We start from the raw sequence: 21,688 nt of genomic DNA, 5'->3' as shown, positions 1-21,688 counted from the left end.
TGATCGATATCGAAATGGTCACAATATCGCACGAGTTACATTATCTGTATTTTTCTCACGATGAAGATAAAATATTAAAATTGAAAAAAAAATTGAAAATATAAAATCTGCGAGCCGGTGGCACGAGGAAGAGACGAGTATGTTTAGAAAATATGTTTAATGAAAAAAGCAACGGATCCAACGTCAACCACAAGAATGAGAGAAGCTGCTTGAAGTTTAATGATTCTTAAAGACGAGTTCTCAGACTATCTAAATTAATTCTTAAAGTTCCCTTCCAAAAAGTTATTCTCCCTAGCGGCCGGTAATTTCAGGGAGTAATTGAAAACACCCGTTCCGTGAATGAACAATTTTAGGCGACGCTAATGGAGATACGGAATGCCGCGGTGTCCTCGTAAATTTCCTCGTGAAATAACGCGGTCGCGAGAATGAATGAATCCTAAAACTACTCATATATTTCGATGTCGTTCTGATATTTCAGCTTCGTATATTAACCCCTTGCTGAACTTCCGAGTATCCGGCGAGCTTGACCGATCGCTTTGAGATCTCCGCCAACCAATTCCTGTTTTCTTTTTTGTCTTTCTCTGAACGATGCGACAACCAACCAAACTATATCCTATGGCGTTCCGCTGTATGAAAAATCGAACAGATAGAAACCTGGATGCTCGATCCCTCCTTCCAACGTGTTTGTCTCTCGATATTGATACTTTATCATCTTTCATTCCAGGCAAGAATTTAACGTCGGATGAACGTCAAAGACCGAGGATCTCTTTATTTTTCGTCGAAATAATCATGGATGGAAGTAATACAGATCAGAAACAAAAGGATTTCATCGTGTCTCGAAACAATTTATTTGTTTTCTTTTTCTTTTCTTCTTATTTTCAATCAATTAAATAAAAGGCACAATTAACAAGAATAAGAAATAAAAGTCTTCTGGTAGCAAAGAACGAAGCAATCTCCTTTACGAAACATCTTCCCAGCGGTTTTTTTTAACAAGATTAATTTTCGTAGCGGATGATGTATTGTATCAACAACGACTCGAGCACAAAAGAAATTACTTGGTAACAAAGTTTACTAATAACGATTCGTTCCATCTCTTCTCGCCGAGTTCGACTTTTTAATAAAAATGGAAAGTAATAGCGGCTCGTGGCAAGTCGGTCCGGCCTGGTCAAACTCGAACGAAATTCCGTATGTTCTTAGAAAAAGCATGATACCGTGACACAATGCACATGTATGTATACTAGCCAGCTGCATCATCGACAATGGATAAAGTGCTTTGCTCTAATTTTCGTTAACGATGCACTTTTTCCAAACTCGATCGTGCCTAATCTGAACTGTCGATCGTGCCTTCCATCGATTCGCCCTGCCAACCGTACACCAGCCTGTTTCTTGACCCTCTCGCGTCTTTAACCCAGTTTTCTCTGCGGTTCTTACGTATGCATTTTTCATTCCTTTCAGCACTCAAGGCGACACCGAGACTTTACTGTGGCCGAGAGCTACGATGCGTCATCCTCCAACAGTGACAGCCTTTCGATGACGATACCACCATCGATCGATCGGTCCTCGCTTCCTGAAGAATCATATCTTCCTGAAAGTAAGAAACGAAGGTTAATCTAATAGGTCGAAATTTCCACGTGAAACTTTATTCCGCTTTTTGTTCGTTAATATCCGTTTCGTTCGCTGTGTCTTATAAGAGGAAAAAAGAAGATCTATTAAAAAATGTTGTACGTCACGGATTCAGTAAAAAGGCAGCAAAGATACGTGTACAAAGTAGAGCCTTTGCAAAATTAACGTACAGCCGTCGTTTCTTCTTCCACGCGAGAGAAACGAAAATTGAAAAGCCAACAAACTGGCCGGCATGCCGGAAGAAATTAATGAACGCGTTTACACACAGCGTGCATTTGATACAGCTGACAAGAATAAAAAAAGAAAAAAAGCGAAAAAGAAGCTGGTCATTCCCGTCATCTGTACTGTGAACGCTTTATTCGTGGTTACGAAATTTCTAAAGCAAACTTTCGCGTTATTCTTTCGTCGGCGCAACTGCTTTTCCCGCGAGTCTCGTTCAACATTTCTTAATTAAGTGATTATTCCGATGAATGTATAATTTTCAGCGCACAATGACGCTATTCGAAGACCAGATTCTCGCGTTCTCGCCCTCGAACGGTAGTCGTTTAAAATGGAAAACGAAGAAGCGTCGTCGGCAACGGAAACGAGGCCCATTTGTTTATGCTGTTTTAACCAAACGTCGTCCGTCATTCGAGAAAAGGGATTTATAAGTACTGTATTTTCACGATAAAGAACACCACAAAGAACACCGCGCTGATGATAGTCAGCGCACCGAAAATTTGAACGCCTATCAAGACCTTCGTGGTCATTCTCTTTTCCTGTTACTTCCGTTATCTTGACTCTTCCTCGAAAGATCTCTCTTTTAGTTTTTCGTTCTTTCAAACTAAACGATACGCCGCGAGAATCGCGTAAAGAACAAACCCAAGGATTAATATTAACGCGACTATGTAAAATAACGCGCACATTGCATATCAACTTTATCCGGTTAAAAAGTAAATTTAATTGTACGCACCGACTTGCACTCAACTTCGCATCGCAGGAATAAATAAATAATATTGAAATACGTGTACATATATCGATATTGCCTGTGATTACTTTGAACATATCAATTGAAATCAAAACGCAGCTCGACACAACAGCGACAACCGGTTCAATTATCGACGATATCGCGATATTAAATATCAGAAAACGATTGAATTTGTATAAACACAAAGACAGTCGATATGTTATTATAATCACCGATATAATAACTCGAAGCTTTGTCGTGAATTTTACAAATTCGAGTGCTAATTAGCGTCAGTCATGACTGGTACCCGTATTAATTACGGCAAACACGCGTATGAAATATTTATCCTGCATTGTTGACCAGAACAAGTTTCAGGCAGAATTTATCTGTCGACGTTTACCAATAATTCAACGCTACGTCTCTGTCAAACGAGTGTAACATATAAAACTCGAAATAACTCGAAACAGGGAAAAAAATACTCGTCCAGTTTCAAGCCGCGATTCTTTGTTTAATACGCGTCCCCTTCTCTGTCAAAGCCGTAACAAGAGGGCTCGAAATCTGGACAAGACCACGGTAATAAAATATTCGAGAGAGTCTCTTTGATGAACGAACTCGGGCCAAAGACAAGGAGATCGCAGATTCCGTAACGCGAAGCCACTAAAAGGAAAAAGGAAAAGGGACGAACTACCTCGTAGCCAAAAGATTTAAATAACTTTAACCGCGAGAAGATTTTCGAGGATCTCAAAGCCTCGAATTCAATTCAGGACAACTTGAAATCATGTACCAGCACGCAACGTTCGGAAAAAGCAAATCGCACGTGTATTTGCGGAATCAATCGCTCGGGGATAGCTTTCGATGTTGTTCGAAGCCCATGGCGAAATCGTGATGTCTCCCTTATTTTTCTCACAGGCCCACATCCGATCGATCCTTGCGTGGCAAAATATTGCGGGATCGGCAAAGAATGCGAACTGTTGCCAAAAAACAACACCATCGCCGTGTGCGTTTGCATACGAAAATGCCCGCGAAGGCATCGACCAGTTTGCGCCAGTAATGGAAAGATCTACGCGAATCACTGTGAGCTACACAAAGCTGCCTGCCACTCTGAATCGCCGTTAACCAGAAGCAGGCTGATGCGATGTCTACACCATGGTAAAAATCTTATGTTATTTCACTACAAATTATTATCGAAGTTCTTTGACTATTCTCGAACTCTTTGTGCTAATTAGCTTTGACACATCTATCAGACTGCTTAGATTCTTTCAATTGTTTCTTCTACATCGTTATTATTAGACTATGGATGTTAGTGGTAATTTTGATTGAAGTGGAGCTTACGCAAAGATCGAAACCTACTAAATATTTTAATAAATACTATATTATGGATATTTTATATATCTTCGCGTATCATGTGCATTCCGTGTAAGTATCTCTACACTTTTTAATTTCTTTATAAATGTCTGCAGCCTGGCTCAAACCCTATGAATCGTTTGTATAATGTTGCAAATAGTAAAACAAATTACAGTACAGATCGTCGATCAAATTTTAGAAGAAAATATTCCACTCGCATTTCAACTAGGTAAAATGTTAGAGCTAATGTGATTAAAATCGAGCCACATTTTAATCCAAAATCTCGCCTTTCTGAATCCAGACATCGAAAACGCTCATATCCGAAGAACCTTACACATGAATAGAACGTCCCCTAAAACGGGCAGGATCGTTTCTTATCCAAGATCCAGAAGCCGAAAGAAGGGTGGTTTGAAGGATAACTTGATACCAGAGAAGAACGACTCGGATTCGAAGGAGTGCTCGAATCAAGAATACGAAATAATGAAGGTAAGAGGAGATATGTAGTGAAACGTCGCTTATAGTATTCGATCATTGAACGTTGTGCGATTATATTACTTCCATTCCAGGATAATTTGCTGCTCTACAATCACGCGAGATTAATGTCCCAAGATAATCACAGCAAAGAATATCTTGTCAGTATAATGTTTTCTCACTACGATCGGAATAATAATGGCAATTTGGAACGCGAAGAATTAGAACAGGTAACTTTCTTCTATTTTACTTTCTCCATGATAATCAATTTAATCGATGATCGTATGTATTTTATGTGACAAATGGTAATTTGTAGTTTGCGGAGAACGAAGACTTGGAAGAATTATGCAGAGGCTGCAATCTCGGTCACATGATCAGCTATGACGATACGGATGGCGATGGAAAACTGAACGTGAATGAATTTTACATGGCGTTCAGCAAACTTTACAGTAAGTATTCTTTTAAACTACTCGATCTAACCATTGTAGCCACAAGTTTTCATCTTTTTAAAGGTTCAGCGATATTTTTCGTTTAATAACGAAAGCCAAGATACGTGCATTTGTATAGAATTAAAATCTTTACATACGTATAGTATCTTTTAAACTAGCGCAATCGTTCATAGGTGTCTCGGTGGTATCTCTGGACAAGTCCCTCGAGATAAACCACATATCCGCGAGGGTAAGCGATAATGTGGAAATCAAATGCGATGTCACGGGAACACCGCCACCTCCGTTAGTGTGGCGACGCAATGGGGCTGATTTAGAAACGCTAAACGAACCTGAGGTACAATGAACAAGTAACAATTTCTTTAAAAAGACGACCACTCTCCTTTTACATATTTTTTTTGTAATAAATAGTTCGATAATAATTTAATAATTGTCATAGACAAATGAACTTTCATACTTCAACGATAATAAATCTGTAATTACTTTTTTCTTCGGTAGATTCGAGTGTTCAATGATGGCAGTCTTTATCTAACGAAAGTGCAACTGATACACGCTGGAAATTACACTTGTCACGCAGTTAGAAATCAAGACGTTGTTCAAACTCATATCCTAAGTATTCGCAGTAAGTATTACGAATATTGCAAAATTCGTTAACGCAAGAACGATCATTTTTACGAAATTACTTTTTAGCTATTCCCGAAGTAAAGGTAACACCGCGATTCCAAGCGAAACGTTTGAAAGAAGAAGCAAACGTAAGATGTCACGTGGCTGGTGAACCTCTTCCACGAGTGCAGTGGTTGAAAAACGACGAGGCGCTGAACCATGATCAACCGGATAAGTACGATATCATTGGGAACGGTACTAAACTCATCATTAAAAACGTTGACTACGCCGATACTGGAGCCTACATGTGTCAAGCTAGTAGTATCGGCGGTGTTACCAGAGATATCAGTAGCTTGGTGGTTCAGGAACAACCTACTCCAAGTAAGTCACTTGTTATGTGTATGTATAAACCTGTTCTCCTTCTATACGTTAATATAAAGCAAAAAATAAATAGTCTCTCTGTATGGGATATATAATTATATTCGCAAATATAAATAAATAAATATATATATATCATTTATCAGTTATGTGATAAATTAGTTACTTACTATGCATATGTATAAACCTGTTCTTCTTCTACATGTTGGATAAGGTAATATAATACGTATAACGCAGTATCAGTTAATGAAAAATAAAAAAGGAAAAGTAATTGTATTTGCAAATATAAAATATAGATCATTTATTGATCACGAATTTCGATAAATTAAAATAACAATTATGTTCTTATCTAGCGACTGAGAACGAAGAGCGGAGATTCTTCTCTTTCCACGAATGGGGCATTTTGGTATACGAACCGTCTGCTTGCCGACCACGACATGAAATTCGCTCTACGGATGTGATACCTGGTACACAGGTAAAATTAAACATGTTATTAAATAATTGTCTGTTGTATAAACGATTCTAAGCTTTCATAGTCGAGATTGCTATTGTTCAATAAGTTTCCAAGTGTAAGTTGCATTTTTATTCGAATATTACTGTTGTTATATCGACGTTGTGAATACTTTCAAATATTTAATAATTATAAACGGTAGCCTGGACTAACAAATTCATTTTCATGTTTTCATGTATTAAACTTCGTAACTTAGGAATACGTGTGTGGAATTAAGGGTGTCCCTTGTTCATGGGGACGCGCGATTAATGTAGCAAATCGATATGTGTACGTCAGTCAACCAGATAAAGATCGCGTACTTGTCATCAGTGAAATACAAATGGTTATAGTCGATGTGAGTAAATTTTAATTTGTCGATATTGCTTCTATTCGTTAAATACAACTACTACGATTAAAAATAAATCTTACTCTTTATATATTAGGTGGTACCGACCGACAAAAACCCTGTTCAGCTCTGGTATGTTTCCTCTCTCGACCAAGTATGGATATTGAACTGGCGAAACGAGAAAGACATCGATGTAAAAACGGTGCAAGTAATAGAAGATGCTGCTCAGAAGAAAAAGCACCGAGCGATTCGACCAGAACCTATCGATGCGCAATTTGATATAATCCAAAATATTTATATTCCTGAATCACAAGTAAGTCTCTTAATCATTGAAAATTATAATCTACTCTGAAACTACGTAAACGTAAGTATTACCGTATACTTTTCATCTTTTAGGATATTGAGAACGTGTTCAAGTACGGTTATGTGAGTCATGCGAATCAACGTAACATGTATAAACTTGATTTAAAGAATATGAAATATACACGTAGCGCTGATTTAAGTTCTTATAATTGTGTTCCAGTGAATGTCCAATTTTCAGTCCTATGTGAGTAATTTATTTTAGTTATGTATTAAATTGATAAATGTTTGATACATAACTGAAACAATCTATAAATATACCTTATAATTTTTTCAGATGGATTTGTAGTAATCGAATGTCAAGAACCGGTTACCAACCGACCAACAGGCCAATTGCTGTTAGATTATTTAACTGACACCGTTCTTGCATACAAACCAAATCTTTTAGGGAAACCAACTATTTCACCCGACTCTCGGCACCTTGTCACGTTAGACAAACAAGACACAGGCGTAACTCTAGTCGTACAAGAAGTATCATGTAACTAGAATTTATTTTTTCTTTATAAGATTATTAACGGTATTACTCATAACAATTAACCAATCCTTTTTTTTTTTTAGCCGATGGTTTAAAATTCGCATTTGACGTAAAAACGACATTAAATATCAGCGATATCGCGCTCTATCCATCACAAACGACGCACGGTTATGATATTTACGCATCATCTATTGACAAAGAAAACATTCTCTTCCTTGATCTGTCCACTGGTACAATGAAAATTTTAAAATAATATAATACTGTATCAAAAGTTAAAACATTAATTTTTAACTATAGGTAAAGTGGAAATGATAACAGGCGTGGGCAAAGCAACGTCGCCTAATTTAACAAAATGGGGAAACCCGAATAGACCAATTGTACAAAGTGGCATATTTGGTAAATATATGGTCAGCCCATCTAGTGATGCACTATTCGTTTTAAATGGTGAAACCCGAACAATAAATTGCGAGATTGGAGGGCTGGAACATCCTGGAGCAGTGGTATGGTTTACAGTGTCTTTACATTAAACAATCGAAATTTTGACAACGATATACGGCGCGTATAGATAAAGAAAAGTAGCCAAGCACAGAAGAAACAGTGATATGTACATCACCATTTGAACAAAAGGGTAGAATAATTGTAGTTTTGTTAGGTTAGAGAAAGGAACGGTTGAAACAAATTTTGAGAAATATATTCTAACACCAACATACCATTATTCATGGTTATCGTTAAAATATCTAAAAAGTTTCCCAATACTGCTCTTCAATAATTAATGGCGTATTTTTGACACCATCGAGCAAATAAACGTTTTTGATCGTTATAATACAAATATTTATCGCGAAACATTTAACGATAAGATTTTTTAATGTACATACCAAAGATCGTCTTTTACATACATATTTAACGTACCTAATCATTACCCTATCGGTGGCCTTAGTTTCCCTCGATTTTGCATATCTCAATCTTTGTACTAATATATTTCTCTTTCGAATAAATTTTCGATGGCTATAAGAATACAATTACAATTCTTCCAAATAGCAATTAGAATAATGTTATTTCTTACCCAACATGTACTATAAATTATTAAAACCTAATATTATTAAGCTCAATATAACAAAACAATTTAGAAATTTAGCGATTTTTATCTCTAACGATATATTAAAAGTTTTTCGTTAAATGATATCAAGAGGTATTAATGTTATAGCCAAAGATTTGTCAATAACTTGTATATCGTAGCTAAACCAGTTGATTAGAAAACAAGAAACAATCACGAAATTACATAAATCGAATGAACACAAATATAATACAGTATAATCACTCCATAGTTGGCAGGTTTTAACCGAAAAATTAGAATCATTTCTTTTACGATAATTTTTACAATAACCTATCCGACAAAGACGTATAATACAGTCATCGGGCCACAAATAGTATATTAACAACGGGTATGATGATTATGTATTATAACGCATGCGTGTGTCCATTGTACGCGTGAAAATACGAGAGCATATAACAAGTAAAATGAATACCTTGTAATAAAATTACAACAAAAGTAATTTAATAAATAATCTGCAAATACAAATCCTTTTTTCTACAATGTACATGCAGATTACGAACATCTTAGCAGTCTTGTATCCATTCAGATAAAAAGTAAATAGTGATACAGTGAATGGTTACGCTCCATCGTTAAGAATCGTACTTTTAAGTGTGTCTAGCCGTAACGTTCGCCTTTATTCACTAATAAATTACGTCTGTTCAAAACCTCAAAGTCTACTTTAATCACCTACTGTACAAATTCGACGTACGTTTACGCACTAATCCGGTATAAATACGCTTAATTCTTTCCAAATTATCAACTCTTCCTTGCACAACTGCTGTTTTTCACGATTAATGTCATTAACAATCTGGTAATTACACTATACCTTCCAATTCAGTAAACAATCACCGATAAAATGCATGAATTTACCTCTAGTGATAGATACAATTGACAGTCAATGAATTTCCACGTGTATAATATCCCGCACGCTATACCGTCTGTAAAATATTTACTGCGAATTGAACAGCATCAAATTGAATAATATAAGGAAGGAAAAGAGACACAGAGGCAGACCATGAACGAATTATTAGGAAAAATAGATCGAAAGATTTGTAAGCAGTTTTCCATTCAATATGACGTAGTTCGATTAACATATAAACGCAGCACCTTGTAAACTCTTCTCTTGATTTCCCAGTTACTCTTCTGTTTCTCACACTTTGTATATCACTGGCACTATCTATTTGCCAGTTTCTTTGTTCCAGCACTGGTTATATATTGCACGATTTTAAATTGGTCCCTTGCCGACTGTAAAAAAGTATATATGCGTTGCTAAAATCTTCCTCTTGAGGTTTTTGTCTGCTTGTAATTTCATCATTGTAGTAGTACCACATATCAGTGCGAGGATTTTTTGCGTATGCTGTATAGTGTCCAGCTGAGACCCCTTATAATACATTAACAATACATAAGAACATCTCTTACATCATTTTTAACTAAGAATGAAATAAAATGAAGATATATACCTCCAAAATGACAAACGCATGCATAAAGATCGTATAAGTGTTGTCCAACGCTCAAACCAACCAAGGGAAATGTAACTTTATCGTCTAACTTCATACTAGTACACTCATAAAATACAAATCTATAATAAACAAAATACAATTATCGTATTTTGAAGAACAAATTTTATCTTTATGTTGTCATACAGTCAAAAGTAAACATACCGTTTCAAATATACTATAAGGAACTTGGGATATCTATGAACTGTGAGAGTTTTCGTAGCGCACCGATTTCGTTCGCATTTTGGGCAAAACCAAGGATTATATTCGTCTAATGTTTCACTATAAAATATTATTTATTAGTTATTTGAAAAATTTGTGGAACTAGAAAATTTTAATCATCAATGATAAATTTTACCTTTGACTAAATGCTTGAAGACAATCATATAAAGACAAAGGATGATGAGGCCTTTGTTTGCTGACGCTAACATGATCAATGGGCGATGCGGTCTTAGGAACCTGTTCCGTATAACGTACAGCTAGAGTATCACCATTACACAAGATTACCATACCCGTTTCGGGTACACTGCACCCTGTACAATGTGTAGTATACATACAACGAGAACAATGATGTCCCTATTAAGAAAGGTACATTCGTTAATATATTTAATTTTATATCAAAAACTATTTATATTCAGATTAATATCCACAAAAAATAATAGATAGAGATTCTAACCTGTCCTGTAACAAAATGAAGTGTATAATTTCCTTCTTGTGGTACATTTTTTCTTACAATATCATACAAGTCCTTAGCGTTTACTCTTGAAGGTAATCTTACTAAATGCGGATATCCAAAAAGTTTTGTTCCTTTACGATTGTTTGTGGTTTCATTTGTTGTATCATGTCGCAAGACCAATGGTACATTTAAGATCCTAATTGCAGGTCTTGGTCTGCCTGTTTGATCTATTTTAATAAAGGATGATGCAGTCATATAGGTTGAACACATTGGACACATTTGCGGTTCCGTTTGATTTTTGAAGTAATTCTGTTAAATTAAATATAAAACAATAACTTAGAAAGTTTACATTGTAACATGTGAGATTGAAATATGTACTTAAAGTTCAATTTTTGCAATGTGATATGACTGTTAAAGGATAATATAATACCCTCAGTATACAGCAGCTTCAGATTAGTCTGAATTGAGTTCCAAAGTATAAGTCCTTTGGCTTGCGGATTGTACTCAAATAGCGAACCATACGGGTTTCCATCTTTTCGTTTCCAAGTACCTCTACTTCGAGCGAAGTTTCCTGGGCTAATTGGCAACAAAAAGCTATTTCTGGTTCCCGTACGTACCCTTATGATACCGTCCGGCTAGAACGTTTATTGACTGAATCTCAGACCTTCCCGAGGTGAAAATGTGGTAACTATGTACCTTGCCTGTACACCCCTTCCGCTAGATTGAAGCTGCCGTTTTCATCATCGGGTTTACGTATTATACCAATTACGATTATGCGAATAAAGTATCAATAATAATGTAAAAAATAAATTAATAGGAAATTTTGATCGTTTAACGCTGTTCATTCTTGCGAACATATTAGAAAAATTAAACTACAGAGTAGCCTACCTCAATACAAGTATCGCACATAACAAAGTTGCAACTATTTCCGCTATGCTTTTTCAAATCTCCGTCCAATTCTTCGAGACAAATTGTACATGGAATTTCTTCTCCCATAACTGTACATTTTTGACAGGAATCAGCCTCCGTTATACGATCTCCACCACCGTCTGATACTGAAGTGTACGCATCAGGAGGTTCCGTGAGTTCAAAGGCATATATAGATCGATTTGTATCATTGATGTGTCTCAAGAGTGTATTGTCATCCTTAAATGTAAAACCTTGATGTACAATCCAACAATGACAATTCCGTCTAGTGTGATAAGTTACAGCAAACAAGATACATAATTCCCGATACCTACGGTGCAAGGGTAAAATAATATAATCGAGGAACGATGGCCATAGTTGGCCAATAACAAGAAAGTATATAACGAAAACCAAATTAAACATATATAAAAGAGTACAGAAACAAAGAAATTGAATCTGTGTGATGGAATGTAGCCTCGTAACTAAACTTTATGCTACGAGAATGTTCTTCCACAACATTTACTCTTGGAGAGCAGTATCAACGATTATCGAGACTACTCGATAAGCCGCCTTCTTCACCCTCCATAATTATTCTTGCATTAACATATAGACCCACGCACCGTTTTTCATGATATGGAATAAAATTGAACTTTATTCCTAATTAAAACAAATAACTTGATATATCCTTAAAAAACATATTGGATTAAAGGATTATTCTAGTAACCTCATTATCCAAATATCTACTAAATCTGCAGACTTCTTTGAAATACCATAAACCCACAATGGACTGACTAAACGAATAAAAATTTCTTAATATATACATACATGCAATAGGAATTAGTTAAGGAGGAGTTACGCTTACCAGAATCTTCGATATATGATTTTCTAAAACTTCGGCAAGTGCAATATTTCTTACTGCGATGTTTTCTTTGCCAAGTGTTTTTAGTAGCTCCTTCTTCAATTTTCCAATGCGTGATTGCTTATTTAATGAAACAACACACTTTATAGGTTGATCACCATTTGCGGGAACATATGTAACGTTTAATTGTCTTTCCATTGCGTGGGGCAGCGGTACTGATAAATACATAAAAGGTTCATATGTAACAGAAACATGATTACATACTGCACAAACAACCTATAAAGGAAATATAACAATGATAGTTATTTCAATCTTATACATAAATAACATGTATATTTGTAATTTAAATATTATCATATATCAGCAAAATGAGACCTGCTTTTTATGCTTCGCAAAGCAAGAAGGTATAACTGCTGAAGTTTAATATAGGAAACATTTTACGGTAAAAATCAATTATGTGTGTAAATTACCCCAACGCAGTCTCCATAGTATGAACATAAAGTATTATATATGATATGATAGATTTACCTTGCTTTTAAACTGTCCCTGGAAAGTATCAACGATAATACTTCTATTAGATTTTAAATGCTTTGCCCAATGTTTGTCTGCTTCAAGCTCATCTTGTGTCTCTATAGCACCATTTCCATAGCTTTGTGACATTCGTGTACATTGAGAACTAATGCTTCCTTGACCATCACGTTTATGATTCTTCTCTTGATCATCCAGTCTCATACGTTTTACATTACATTTTTCTAAGCCATTATCATATTCTATATCAGAACCACTTGATGCATAATCTACACCACAATTGACTTTTTGAACATTGACTTCCTTTATTCTTTTGATACTGACACTTTTATTGTCAAAATCATGATTTTCCATTAGATTTGAATTGTCTAAAGGCATTCTGCGAACATTTTCCTTTGGAAATTTTTGAGAATCATAATGAATCTCATTATTACATTCTTGTTGTGTTACTAAAAAGTTTGCATTGCTAGTTTTCGCTTCTTTATGAATATCATAAAGACCATGATATTTTGGTACATTTTTCGAAAGTTCGATTAATGTTTCCAGCCGTAACGAAGGCGTAACTTCACTTTTTTTTTCATCAACTTCATTGTGAATAAACGTACTTGACTTTGCTTCAACAGTTTCATCAGAATCAAGTGTTTCTTCATCATCTTCACCATCGTTCAAAGGCGATCCTCGTGGCGAATTTGCGATACTATCTAATTCACCTATTGGTGAACCTAAATCTAAAATCAGTTAATTTTTATAATTTCTGTGTATGTATCATGTATATAATTTTTACTTATTATAAATCTATATTAAGTATATTTTTACCTCTTGGTGAACCTGCCATAGTAACATTAGGGCTATTTGGACATTCTGGTGATGGTAAGCAATCATACATTTCCAATATATCCGTATTACAATTGGAATTACTAGTGGCAGTGACTGGGGACATCATTTTCCCATTTGAATTCTCAATTGAATTAATAGAGTTGGCAGTGGTTGTAGATGAAGGAGTTTGACAATTTTTTGTACACTTTGCTGTATTCATTTGTTCATGTAAAGAATCCAGTAAAAGTGCAAGAAATTCTTGACAATCATGCTGTTAATTATTATTCATAATAATTATTTAAATTATTCAATAATAATTAAACAATCTATAAAAATATCTTATAATTACCTGTCTATTGTCTTTAAATTGTGAATGATACGCGCCTAATGTCTGTTTAAATTCAGTAGGCCTAAGGACACTATATTTCCCAGACCACATTTTGCCAAGAAGTACGCTAAAATGTGCCATCAATGATCCTGGAGGAGGTAGTTTTTCCCCCCCCTGCTGTAAATCCAAAAAATGTCGCAGGACGGGTGGTGTTGCAGTCAAACATTGCAAACCAGCAGCCATAAAGCAAGTATTACCAAGATTACGAAGACCACATACTCCAGCACGTAAAACTACGTCTTCTATAACATGGAAACACACAAAAATATTACTATTCAATAAACTTAATAAAGAAAATCATTTCAAAATGAAACTATTAGAAGTGTATACATAAATACATAAGAATTTATACACACCCATGGGAGAATCATCTTGAGAATCTCCACCTTCTGAAAACAAATTATTTAGAGCTGGAGTACCGGGAGGTAAAAATGGGCCATACTCTATACCAGTTCCGCTATCACCAATAGGATCTGCACCAACATCTGTGAAATCATTTAAACCAGGTGGTGGTGGAAGTGGAATAGCATAATCTGATGTAGAACTATTTGCTTCAGTCCTATAACAAAAATGTTGATGTAGACCAATATGATTTGTTATATATATATATATATATTGCTAACTATTTGAACAAGTAATATTAATGATACCATGTATCTTCTATGCCCATATTAACTTCTGATGAAAGCAGCTTATCCTCTTGAAGAGTTAAAGTATGATCTAAAGAAGACGTCAGTGGACTGAGACCAGTAGAATCTAACACCTCTGATATCTCTGCTACTTCAGGCAGATAAAAGATTTCAGACGATCCAATCATTGAAATATTTTCTACTTCTGAGACATCCACCTTATTGTCCATTCAGATAGTAAAATAGCAAGTGTTACCTAAAAGTATAATTATTACAAAAGAAAGAATCAATGTACATTTGTTAAAATCAACATTATATCTTCTTCTAACATAAATACATTTTTTTTAAGTTTTCCCATATTAATACTTTTTAAAATAATAAAACCTTACATTTGTCTTAACAAAAATTCATGAAATTAATAATTTATATGTATAACGAATACAAACCTAATATATACGAAGGTATAAATATCTAATACTATGAAATATTATAATACAGAGTACATTTACTAGAAACAAAAAGGTTTTATAAGATTTATTTGTTGTTTTGTTTTTCTTCTATTTTTTTGTTAATATAACATGCATTATTTAAGTATGTTTTATTTACTATAAAATTAACGATAAATAAACATGAAAGAACATTACATGAAAACATAAATGCCATTTCAAACTAGACTTTTGCAAATTATATTAGGTTACATAAAATCATCAAACAATACTTAAATCATCCTAACCTAAGACGTCGGGAACGATTACCGCGAATTCTTTGGCGTCCTATTCTTGTAAGCCGGAAAACTCCTTGAGGAACAATTATTATCGGTAACTGGATTTTTTTGTTTTTTATAAGTAAGATTATGTTATATTGGCTAGTACACTGATCAATATGGAAGAAACTGAATTCTATAGTCTATAAAAGTACAACTAGACCTTGCCCACTCAAATCGTAATCATCCTGTAATGTTGTAATACCATAAATTCGATATAAATTTACACAGAAAAACCATACAATTTCATATTTAATATGAGTGCATAAAAGAAAAAACAAAAACAATATTCACTTACATTGCAGAAAATCCACTTTCTTCTTCATGAAGTATCTATACCGCCATTGCAGTAAACGGCATGGTCAATGGAAGCGTTAGAAAAGGAAGATTTACCTACGGCGCTTCAGGAAGTTGGCATATTTTGTAATTTATAATATAGGTACTTCCTGCTTCCTAGGGAAATTTCATTTGCGCGCCTAAAATTGTATTTTACATTTGATAAAAGTTTTCGTTTCTACAAAAAATTATTTTATGAAAGACGATGTGGATATATCGAAAAACAATACATATTCCTTTTACTTCAGAAGAATTATATCTGATTATATATATAAGTAAACAAATTATAGAAATACATATGTAAAATGTAAATATTTTAATAATGTTTTATTTTATATAAATGAATCAGAAGATCTAACTAGATCTAACTGATTTTAACGAGTTTAATAAGAAATTCCTTTATTTTCCTTTTATCTCATGGAAACACTCCATCTGTGTATACACATTTTCATTGACGAATATATGTATATACAACACCCATACATGTATTGAAACTTACAAAGCTATATATCTACTGATTTCTTTGACACACACGAGGGAAACAAATTTAATCATGTCTAATGTCAATTATCGTACTTTGTCACTCCTTTCTCTTCAGTGATAAATTAAACTATATAGTATAAATTAATTAGTAATTGTACTGGAACATATTTTAAAAAAATATAGCAGTCTATATGAAAAAAATGCAATGATAGCTGAGTTTTATTACAAATAAGATAAGGTAATGTTTGATCTGGAAAGAAAATAACATTTTATGACGAAAATTCGTTAATAAAAAATTATTTTATTTAGTTTTAAGAAAATTATATTATTAACGCTACTAAGATTATTTTGATTCATTACTATTAGTATAAACAAGCATGTACATTATTCTTATTGCCACTCTTATTAGACATAATAATAAATAAATCTTTGATAGAATTAAATTATAATTTTATTAATATTTTACACTTATATGAAGAGTATTCATCCACCACACAAGGATTTTCTATTAAGTCTTTCAAGGAATAGATAATACTTTATTGATAAAAATGTCATCATCAGAACAATCAATGATTGTTCAATCGAAATTTGTCTCAGGGGAGACTGTAATAATTGTATCCTTTTATTAAAAAGCAGGATTATTGCCTCTTGCATTTTTAAAGAATATATATAAGATATATATTTATAAAACCTTAATTATTTATAAAGGCAATGGATGCATCATTGATACAAGGTTGGGTTAAAGCTGCACGAATTATAGCACTTCTTAACAAGGGAACCACTCATGCATTGGTTATTTTAATTACTTCAAGAACACCTCCTCAAGTTTATAGTGATCTTACCATAGAAAGAGTATTGCCTATTGATCAAGATTTTAAATGTAATATAAGTATGTAATTTTATTTAATTATTTACATGTTTAATAATCAATTTATATGTAATTACAATAGTTGAACTACAACTATTATAATATTTTATCTACAATTTATCAAATTTCATTTATTAGATACTGATGAAAAGCAACAAGATGGTCTAGATGTTTATCTGAATGTTACATCAAGAAAATTACACCTTGTATTTGAAATGAGGCCTGGAGTAGCAACTAGCTCCTTAGTGTCTGAGATATTTAGGGCTATAGAAGGTAATTATGTTATTTATCATTTAATTTTATATTATCAACAATATTTTTCTATTAATAGTTAATATATGTTTTTTAATCATTATAGTATATCAAAAAACCAAGAATTCAGCATCAGAATTTTTATGGGTTCAAAAATTGACAGGAAATACACGTAATTTAAGTTCTAATACCAATGAAGAAATACAAGATAATACCGATCCTGTTAGTAGTTATACTAATTTTTATTATAATGATATTTTTTAGAAATTAATAATGAAAATTTTAAAATATTCTTTATAGTTGGTAGATTTAGAAAGTCCAGTTTTAGTTGTAACAAGACGCAGCATTGCTTCTGGCAAATCACCAGTAGCTGCCAGAGAATCAGCAGTACGATATCAAATGGCATGCAAAGAAGATGATTATACATACAGTAAAACATTTCGGTTTGTTTTATTTTTCTTATATATTAAATATGAAATATTTCTATTTGTCAGTCTATAACCAATTTATTATAGTATATTTATTGGTACATGGAATGTAAATGGCCAACCGCCAAATGGTATTAAATTGCATGAGTGGTTGAGTTATGATAAAACACCTCCTGATGTATATGCAATTGGATTTCAAGAATTAGATTTAACTAAAGAAGCATTTCTTTTTAATGACACTCCAAGAGAAGAAGAGTGGAGGTATAAAATTTATAAGGAAATATTTACGTTTTTATAATTATTTAAAAATATTATTGAACAGTACATCAATGTTATTATTGCTATCCGTGTTATCAATATGGTTATAGGCAAGTTGTAGCAAAATCTCTTCATCCAGATGGTGTGTATGAACAAGTAGCTATTGTGAGATTAGTCGGTATGATGTTACTTATATATGCTTTACATGGTCATATACCTTATATAAAAGATGTATCAGTTGATACAGTAGGTACTGGTATCATGGGTAAAATGGTAATATTTATCACGTCTTGTAAATGATTAAACATCTCAAAATTCAATATGTGCGGTATTATAGCAATTTAAATTTTATCAGGGTAACAAAGGAGGCGTAGCAGTAAGCTGCTCTATTCACAATACATCGATTTGTTTTGTTAATGCTCATTTAGCAGCACATTGCGAAGAATATGAAAGACGAAATCAAGATTATGCAGATATATGTGCGCGATTATCTTTTGCAAAATATGTTCCACCTAAAAGTTTTAAAGATCATGAGTAAGTGTTTTATTCAAATATTTTTTCAGAGTATATATCAATAGAAGTATATTTAAAAACACAAAAATTTTTTATATAGCCAGATCTATTGGTTAGGAGACCTGAATTATCGAATAACAGAAATGGATGTTCTAGCTGCTAAACAACATATAGATGCAGAAAACTATGCTCCTATCTTAGCTTTAGATCAATTAGGTCAACAACGACGATTAGGCCGTGTTTTACAAGGATTTCAAGAAGCAGAAATTACATTTAAACCAACATATAAATATGACCCAGGCACCGATAATTGGGACTCAAGGTTTCACAATTACATTTACAATTTTTCTCTCTGTATTTAAAAACTTCTCATTGAGCATAAATGTATATAATCACAGTGAGAAAGGTAGAGCACCAGCATGGTGTGATCGTATACTATGGAAAGGAGAAGCGATTACATCAATAGATTATAAAAGTCATCCTGAATTAAAAATTTCGGATCATAAACCCGTTAGTGCAATTTTTGATTCTCAGGTAAATATAAATATTTTTTAATAATATATAAATCATATATTCTTGAGCTTTATATTTTTATATATAAAAATTTATAGATCAGGATCATAGATATGACAAAATATCGTAAAATTCATGAAGAAGTTATGAAAAAACTTGATAAGTTAGAAAACGAATTTTTACCACAAGTGATGGTTGATACAACAGAAATCATATTTGATACTTTGAAATTTCTTGAACCTAGCAGCAAAGAACTTATTATTGCTAATACTGGCCAGGTAAATAAATTTTTTAAACTTATACACTTATTGTGTATATGATAATTATACTGTTCATAGGTACCAGTTCAATTCGAATTCATAAAAAAATTAGGCGATGCTAGTTATTGTAAAGATTGGCTGGATATAGAACCATTTAAAGGTTTTATAAAACCAGGTATGATTTCTTCCCCTTTTCCTTAGCCTGATTAGATATTTTATAATCCTATTTATACATCATATTTAGGAGAGAAATGTGATACTAGATTCGAAATATATGTCGACAAAAGATCGGCATGTAAATTAAATTCTGGAGAAGATAAATTATATGATATTTTAATTTTACATCTTGAGGGAGGAAAGGATATATTCATAACTGTTACAGGTAGCAATACTTTTAGTCGCTACTACATTGCTTTTAAGAAACAAAAAGGCAGATTATATAATTTTCTTAGGTACTTATGAAAGAAGCTGTTTCGGATCTTCAATGGAAGCTTTAGTTCACATTCCAGTACCAATTAGAGAAATTCCTATCGGTAGATTAATGGAACTCGTAAGCGTGTTACATATATATATAAATTATATACATAGGGTATCCTATTTAAATTAATTCAGTTGATGCTGCTGTTCATTTGCGAAAATTTTTTTACATCAAATTATGTGTCCTTTCAAATCGTTCAAATTTGATCTGAAATATCTTTTAATATCATCAACATTTTCCAAGATATTTGAATGGTACAATTTAAATGGGGCATCCTGTATATAAAAGAATAAAACTAAAATACTACAGTTAAGTTAATATTACTTTAGTTCATCAAATTGTAGGAAAATAATAAAAATCTTTCTCAAGAACCATATGCTATACCTAAAGAAATATGGCTATTAGTTGACAGATTGTATCGACATGGTATAAAAACGACGGGGCTTTTTGAGACACCCGGACTTCCCAGTGAAATTATAGCAATAAGAGATTGGCTAGACAATTGGAGTCAAGATCCAATGCGTATCCTAATCTATAGATTAGATTAGATTAAATTAGATTATAAGATTGTAAATATTTAATTTACAATCTTATACATTATTATAAATAATTCTGATTCCTTAACTTCTATAAAGCTGGTAGCGTACATTCAGTTGCAGAAGCATTACTTTTACTTTTAGAATCTACAGCAGAACCTTTAATCCCGTATAATCTTCATAGTGTATGCTTATCCGCAGCAACAAATTATTTACAGTGCAAACAGGTGTGTAAATTTATAATTGTTTAAGAAAAGATAATACTATATGTTATGTTCCTTATTATTTAAAATATTTTTTCATAGATTGTAATGCAACTTCCAGAAATAAGGAGAACAGTTTTCGTTTATATTTGTTATTTTTTGCAAGAATTATTAAATCATACTCAAGATAATGAATTGGATGCTAAAACACTCGGTAAGGCTCTACACTATACTATTTATTGCTATAATTAATAAACTTATTTGTTATTCATTTATATTGTAGCAACAATATTTGGATCAATTTTTTTAAGAGATCCACCAAGAAGTAGATGTGATAGAAATCAAAGTAGTCGTACTCAGATCGTCCAAGCAACAATTGACCGAAAAAAAGCTGCATTTGTTTATCACTTTTTAGTAAATGATCAAAGCGACTTTATTCTTGGCCGATAGTAATTAGTATTTAAAACTTAAAAACAAGTATTTATTAAATGCAGTGCAGCTAATGCAAGTTTTAAACGAAATAAAATGTTTTGTTTAGGAGAAAATTATTTTATAGGTAGCAGCATGTTAAATAAATATTTTATGACATTAATATTTCTATAATAGTACTTAACAATTATGCGAACAAAATTTTTATAATAAAATAATGCACGTATATAAACAACTTGCCAATCCATAAACGTTTTAGATGAATACATCGTGTGCTTACATGACATACTCCTATAATCAGATAAGTAAGAAATTCATATTATAATTTCATCTAGTCTTTGTAGCCTAAAACGGTTAAGTATGTATTATACATGACTTTATTTATAGCAAGAAATTGTATTAACTTAAGTTAATTTTATATCAGCTTGTAATTATTATTGAATATTTAGAACTATGATACTGAATATATAAACTACTTGTTCAACGCTTATGACT

The 21,688-nt window shown here is 32.9% G+C and overlaps 3 protein-coding genes across 9 annotated transcripts in view; 2 read left to right on the top strand and 1 right to left on the bottom strand.

Moving 5' to 3' along the window:
* The window catches only part of LOC122573321 (follistatin-related protein 5-like), a 46,895-nt gene extending 37,654 nt beyond the window's left edge, over positions 1-9,241 (top strand). For both annotated transcript variants that reach the window (XM_043739497.1, XM_043739498.1), the window contains 15 exons: positions 1,456-1,591; positions 3,479-3,718; positions 4,215-4,399; positions 4,480-4,614; positions 4,701-4,833; positions 5,007-5,167; positions 5,329-5,452; positions 5,521-5,814; positions 6,165-6,286; positions 6,519-6,656; positions 6,745-6,960; positions 7,044-7,194; positions 7,285-7,485; positions 7,566-7,712; positions 7,780-9,241. In XM_043739497.1, the coding sequence (XP_043595432.1) occupies positions 1,456-1,591; positions 3,479-3,718; positions 4,215-4,399; positions 4,480-4,614; positions 4,701-4,833; positions 5,007-5,167; positions 5,329-5,452; positions 5,521-5,814; positions 6,165-6,286; positions 6,519-6,656; positions 6,745-6,960; positions 7,044-7,194; positions 7,285-7,485; positions 7,566-7,712; positions 7,780-8,009 (2,613 nt within the window). In that variant the 3' untranslated portion in view covers positions 8,010-9,241. The remainder of the gene's footprint in view (positions 1-1,455; positions 1,592-3,478; positions 3,719-4,214; positions 4,400-4,479; positions 4,615-4,700; positions 4,834-5,006; positions 5,168-5,328; positions 5,453-5,520; positions 5,815-6,164; positions 6,287-6,518; positions 6,657-6,744; positions 6,961-7,043; positions 7,195-7,284; positions 7,486-7,565; positions 7,713-7,779) is intronic.
* LOC122573319 lies at positions 820-16,157 on the bottom strand. 6 transcript variants are annotated; one of them, XR_006318708.1, is made up of 16 exons: positions 15,935-16,156; positions 15,607-15,824; positions 14,895-15,129; positions 14,601-14,803; positions 14,206-14,486; positions 13,857-14,127; positions 13,041-13,768; positions 12,516-12,788; positions 11,636-11,893; positions 10,748-11,056; positions 10,430-10,647; positions 10,237-10,353; positions 10,036-10,154; positions 9,683-9,956; positions 6,731-6,815; positions 6,088-6,275 (listed from the first exon to the last, which is right to left on the bottom strand). XR_006318708.1 is itself a non-coding variant. In XM_043739496.1 (15 exons), exons 3-15 carry the CDS (start codon positions 15,101-15,103, stop codon positions 9,784-9,786), a joined length of 3,099 nt encoding a protein of 1,032 aa, XP_043595431.1. In that variant the 5' UTR covers positions 15,104-15,129; positions 15,607-15,824; positions 15,935-16,157; the 3' UTR covers positions 9,021-9,783. The 6 variants fall into 6 exon arrangements, 3 of the variants coding, with proteins under 3 accessions (XP_043595431.1, XP_043595429.1, XP_043595430.1); XR_006318707.1 differs by lacking the exons at positions 6,088-6,275; positions 6,731-6,815 and adding an exon at positions 820-1,585; XR_006318709.1 differs by lacking the exon at positions 6,731-6,815.
* Positions 16,158-16,489: 332 nt separating this feature from the next.
* Positions 16,490-21,683, top strand: LOC122573479 (type II inositol 1,4,5-trisphosphate 5-phosphatase). Its single transcript, XM_043739877.1, has 19 exons — positions 16,490-16,693; positions 16,934-17,069; positions 17,164-17,344; positions 17,462-17,596; positions 17,682-17,797; positions 17,876-18,018; positions 18,091-18,264; positions 18,372-18,534; positions 18,617-18,795; positions 18,875-19,096; positions 19,173-19,308; positions 19,386-19,565; positions 19,626-19,722; positions 19,792-19,929; positions 20,000-20,097; positions 20,370-20,547; positions 20,661-20,788; positions 20,867-20,978; positions 21,048-21,683. Exons 2-19 carry the CDS (start codon positions 17,004-17,006, stop codon positions 21,212-21,214), a joined length of 2,613 nt encoding a protein of 870 aa, XP_043595812.1. The 5' UTR covers positions 16,490-16,693; positions 16,934-17,003; the 3' UTR covers positions 21,215-21,683.
* Positions 21,684-21,688: the final 5 nt, after the last annotated feature.

The sequence above is a fragment of the Bombus pyrosoma genome, linkage group LG12 (genome assembly GCF_014825855.1).
Source record: "Bombus pyrosoma isolate SC7728 linkage group LG12, ASM1482585v1, whole genome shotgun sequence".
Lineage (NCBI taxonomy): Eukaryota > Metazoa > Arthropoda > Insecta > Hymenoptera > Apidae > Bombus > Bombus pyrosoma.
The sequence above is the reverse complement of the archived record's forward strand: the minus strand, read 5'-3'. Positions and strand labels throughout refer to the sequence as shown.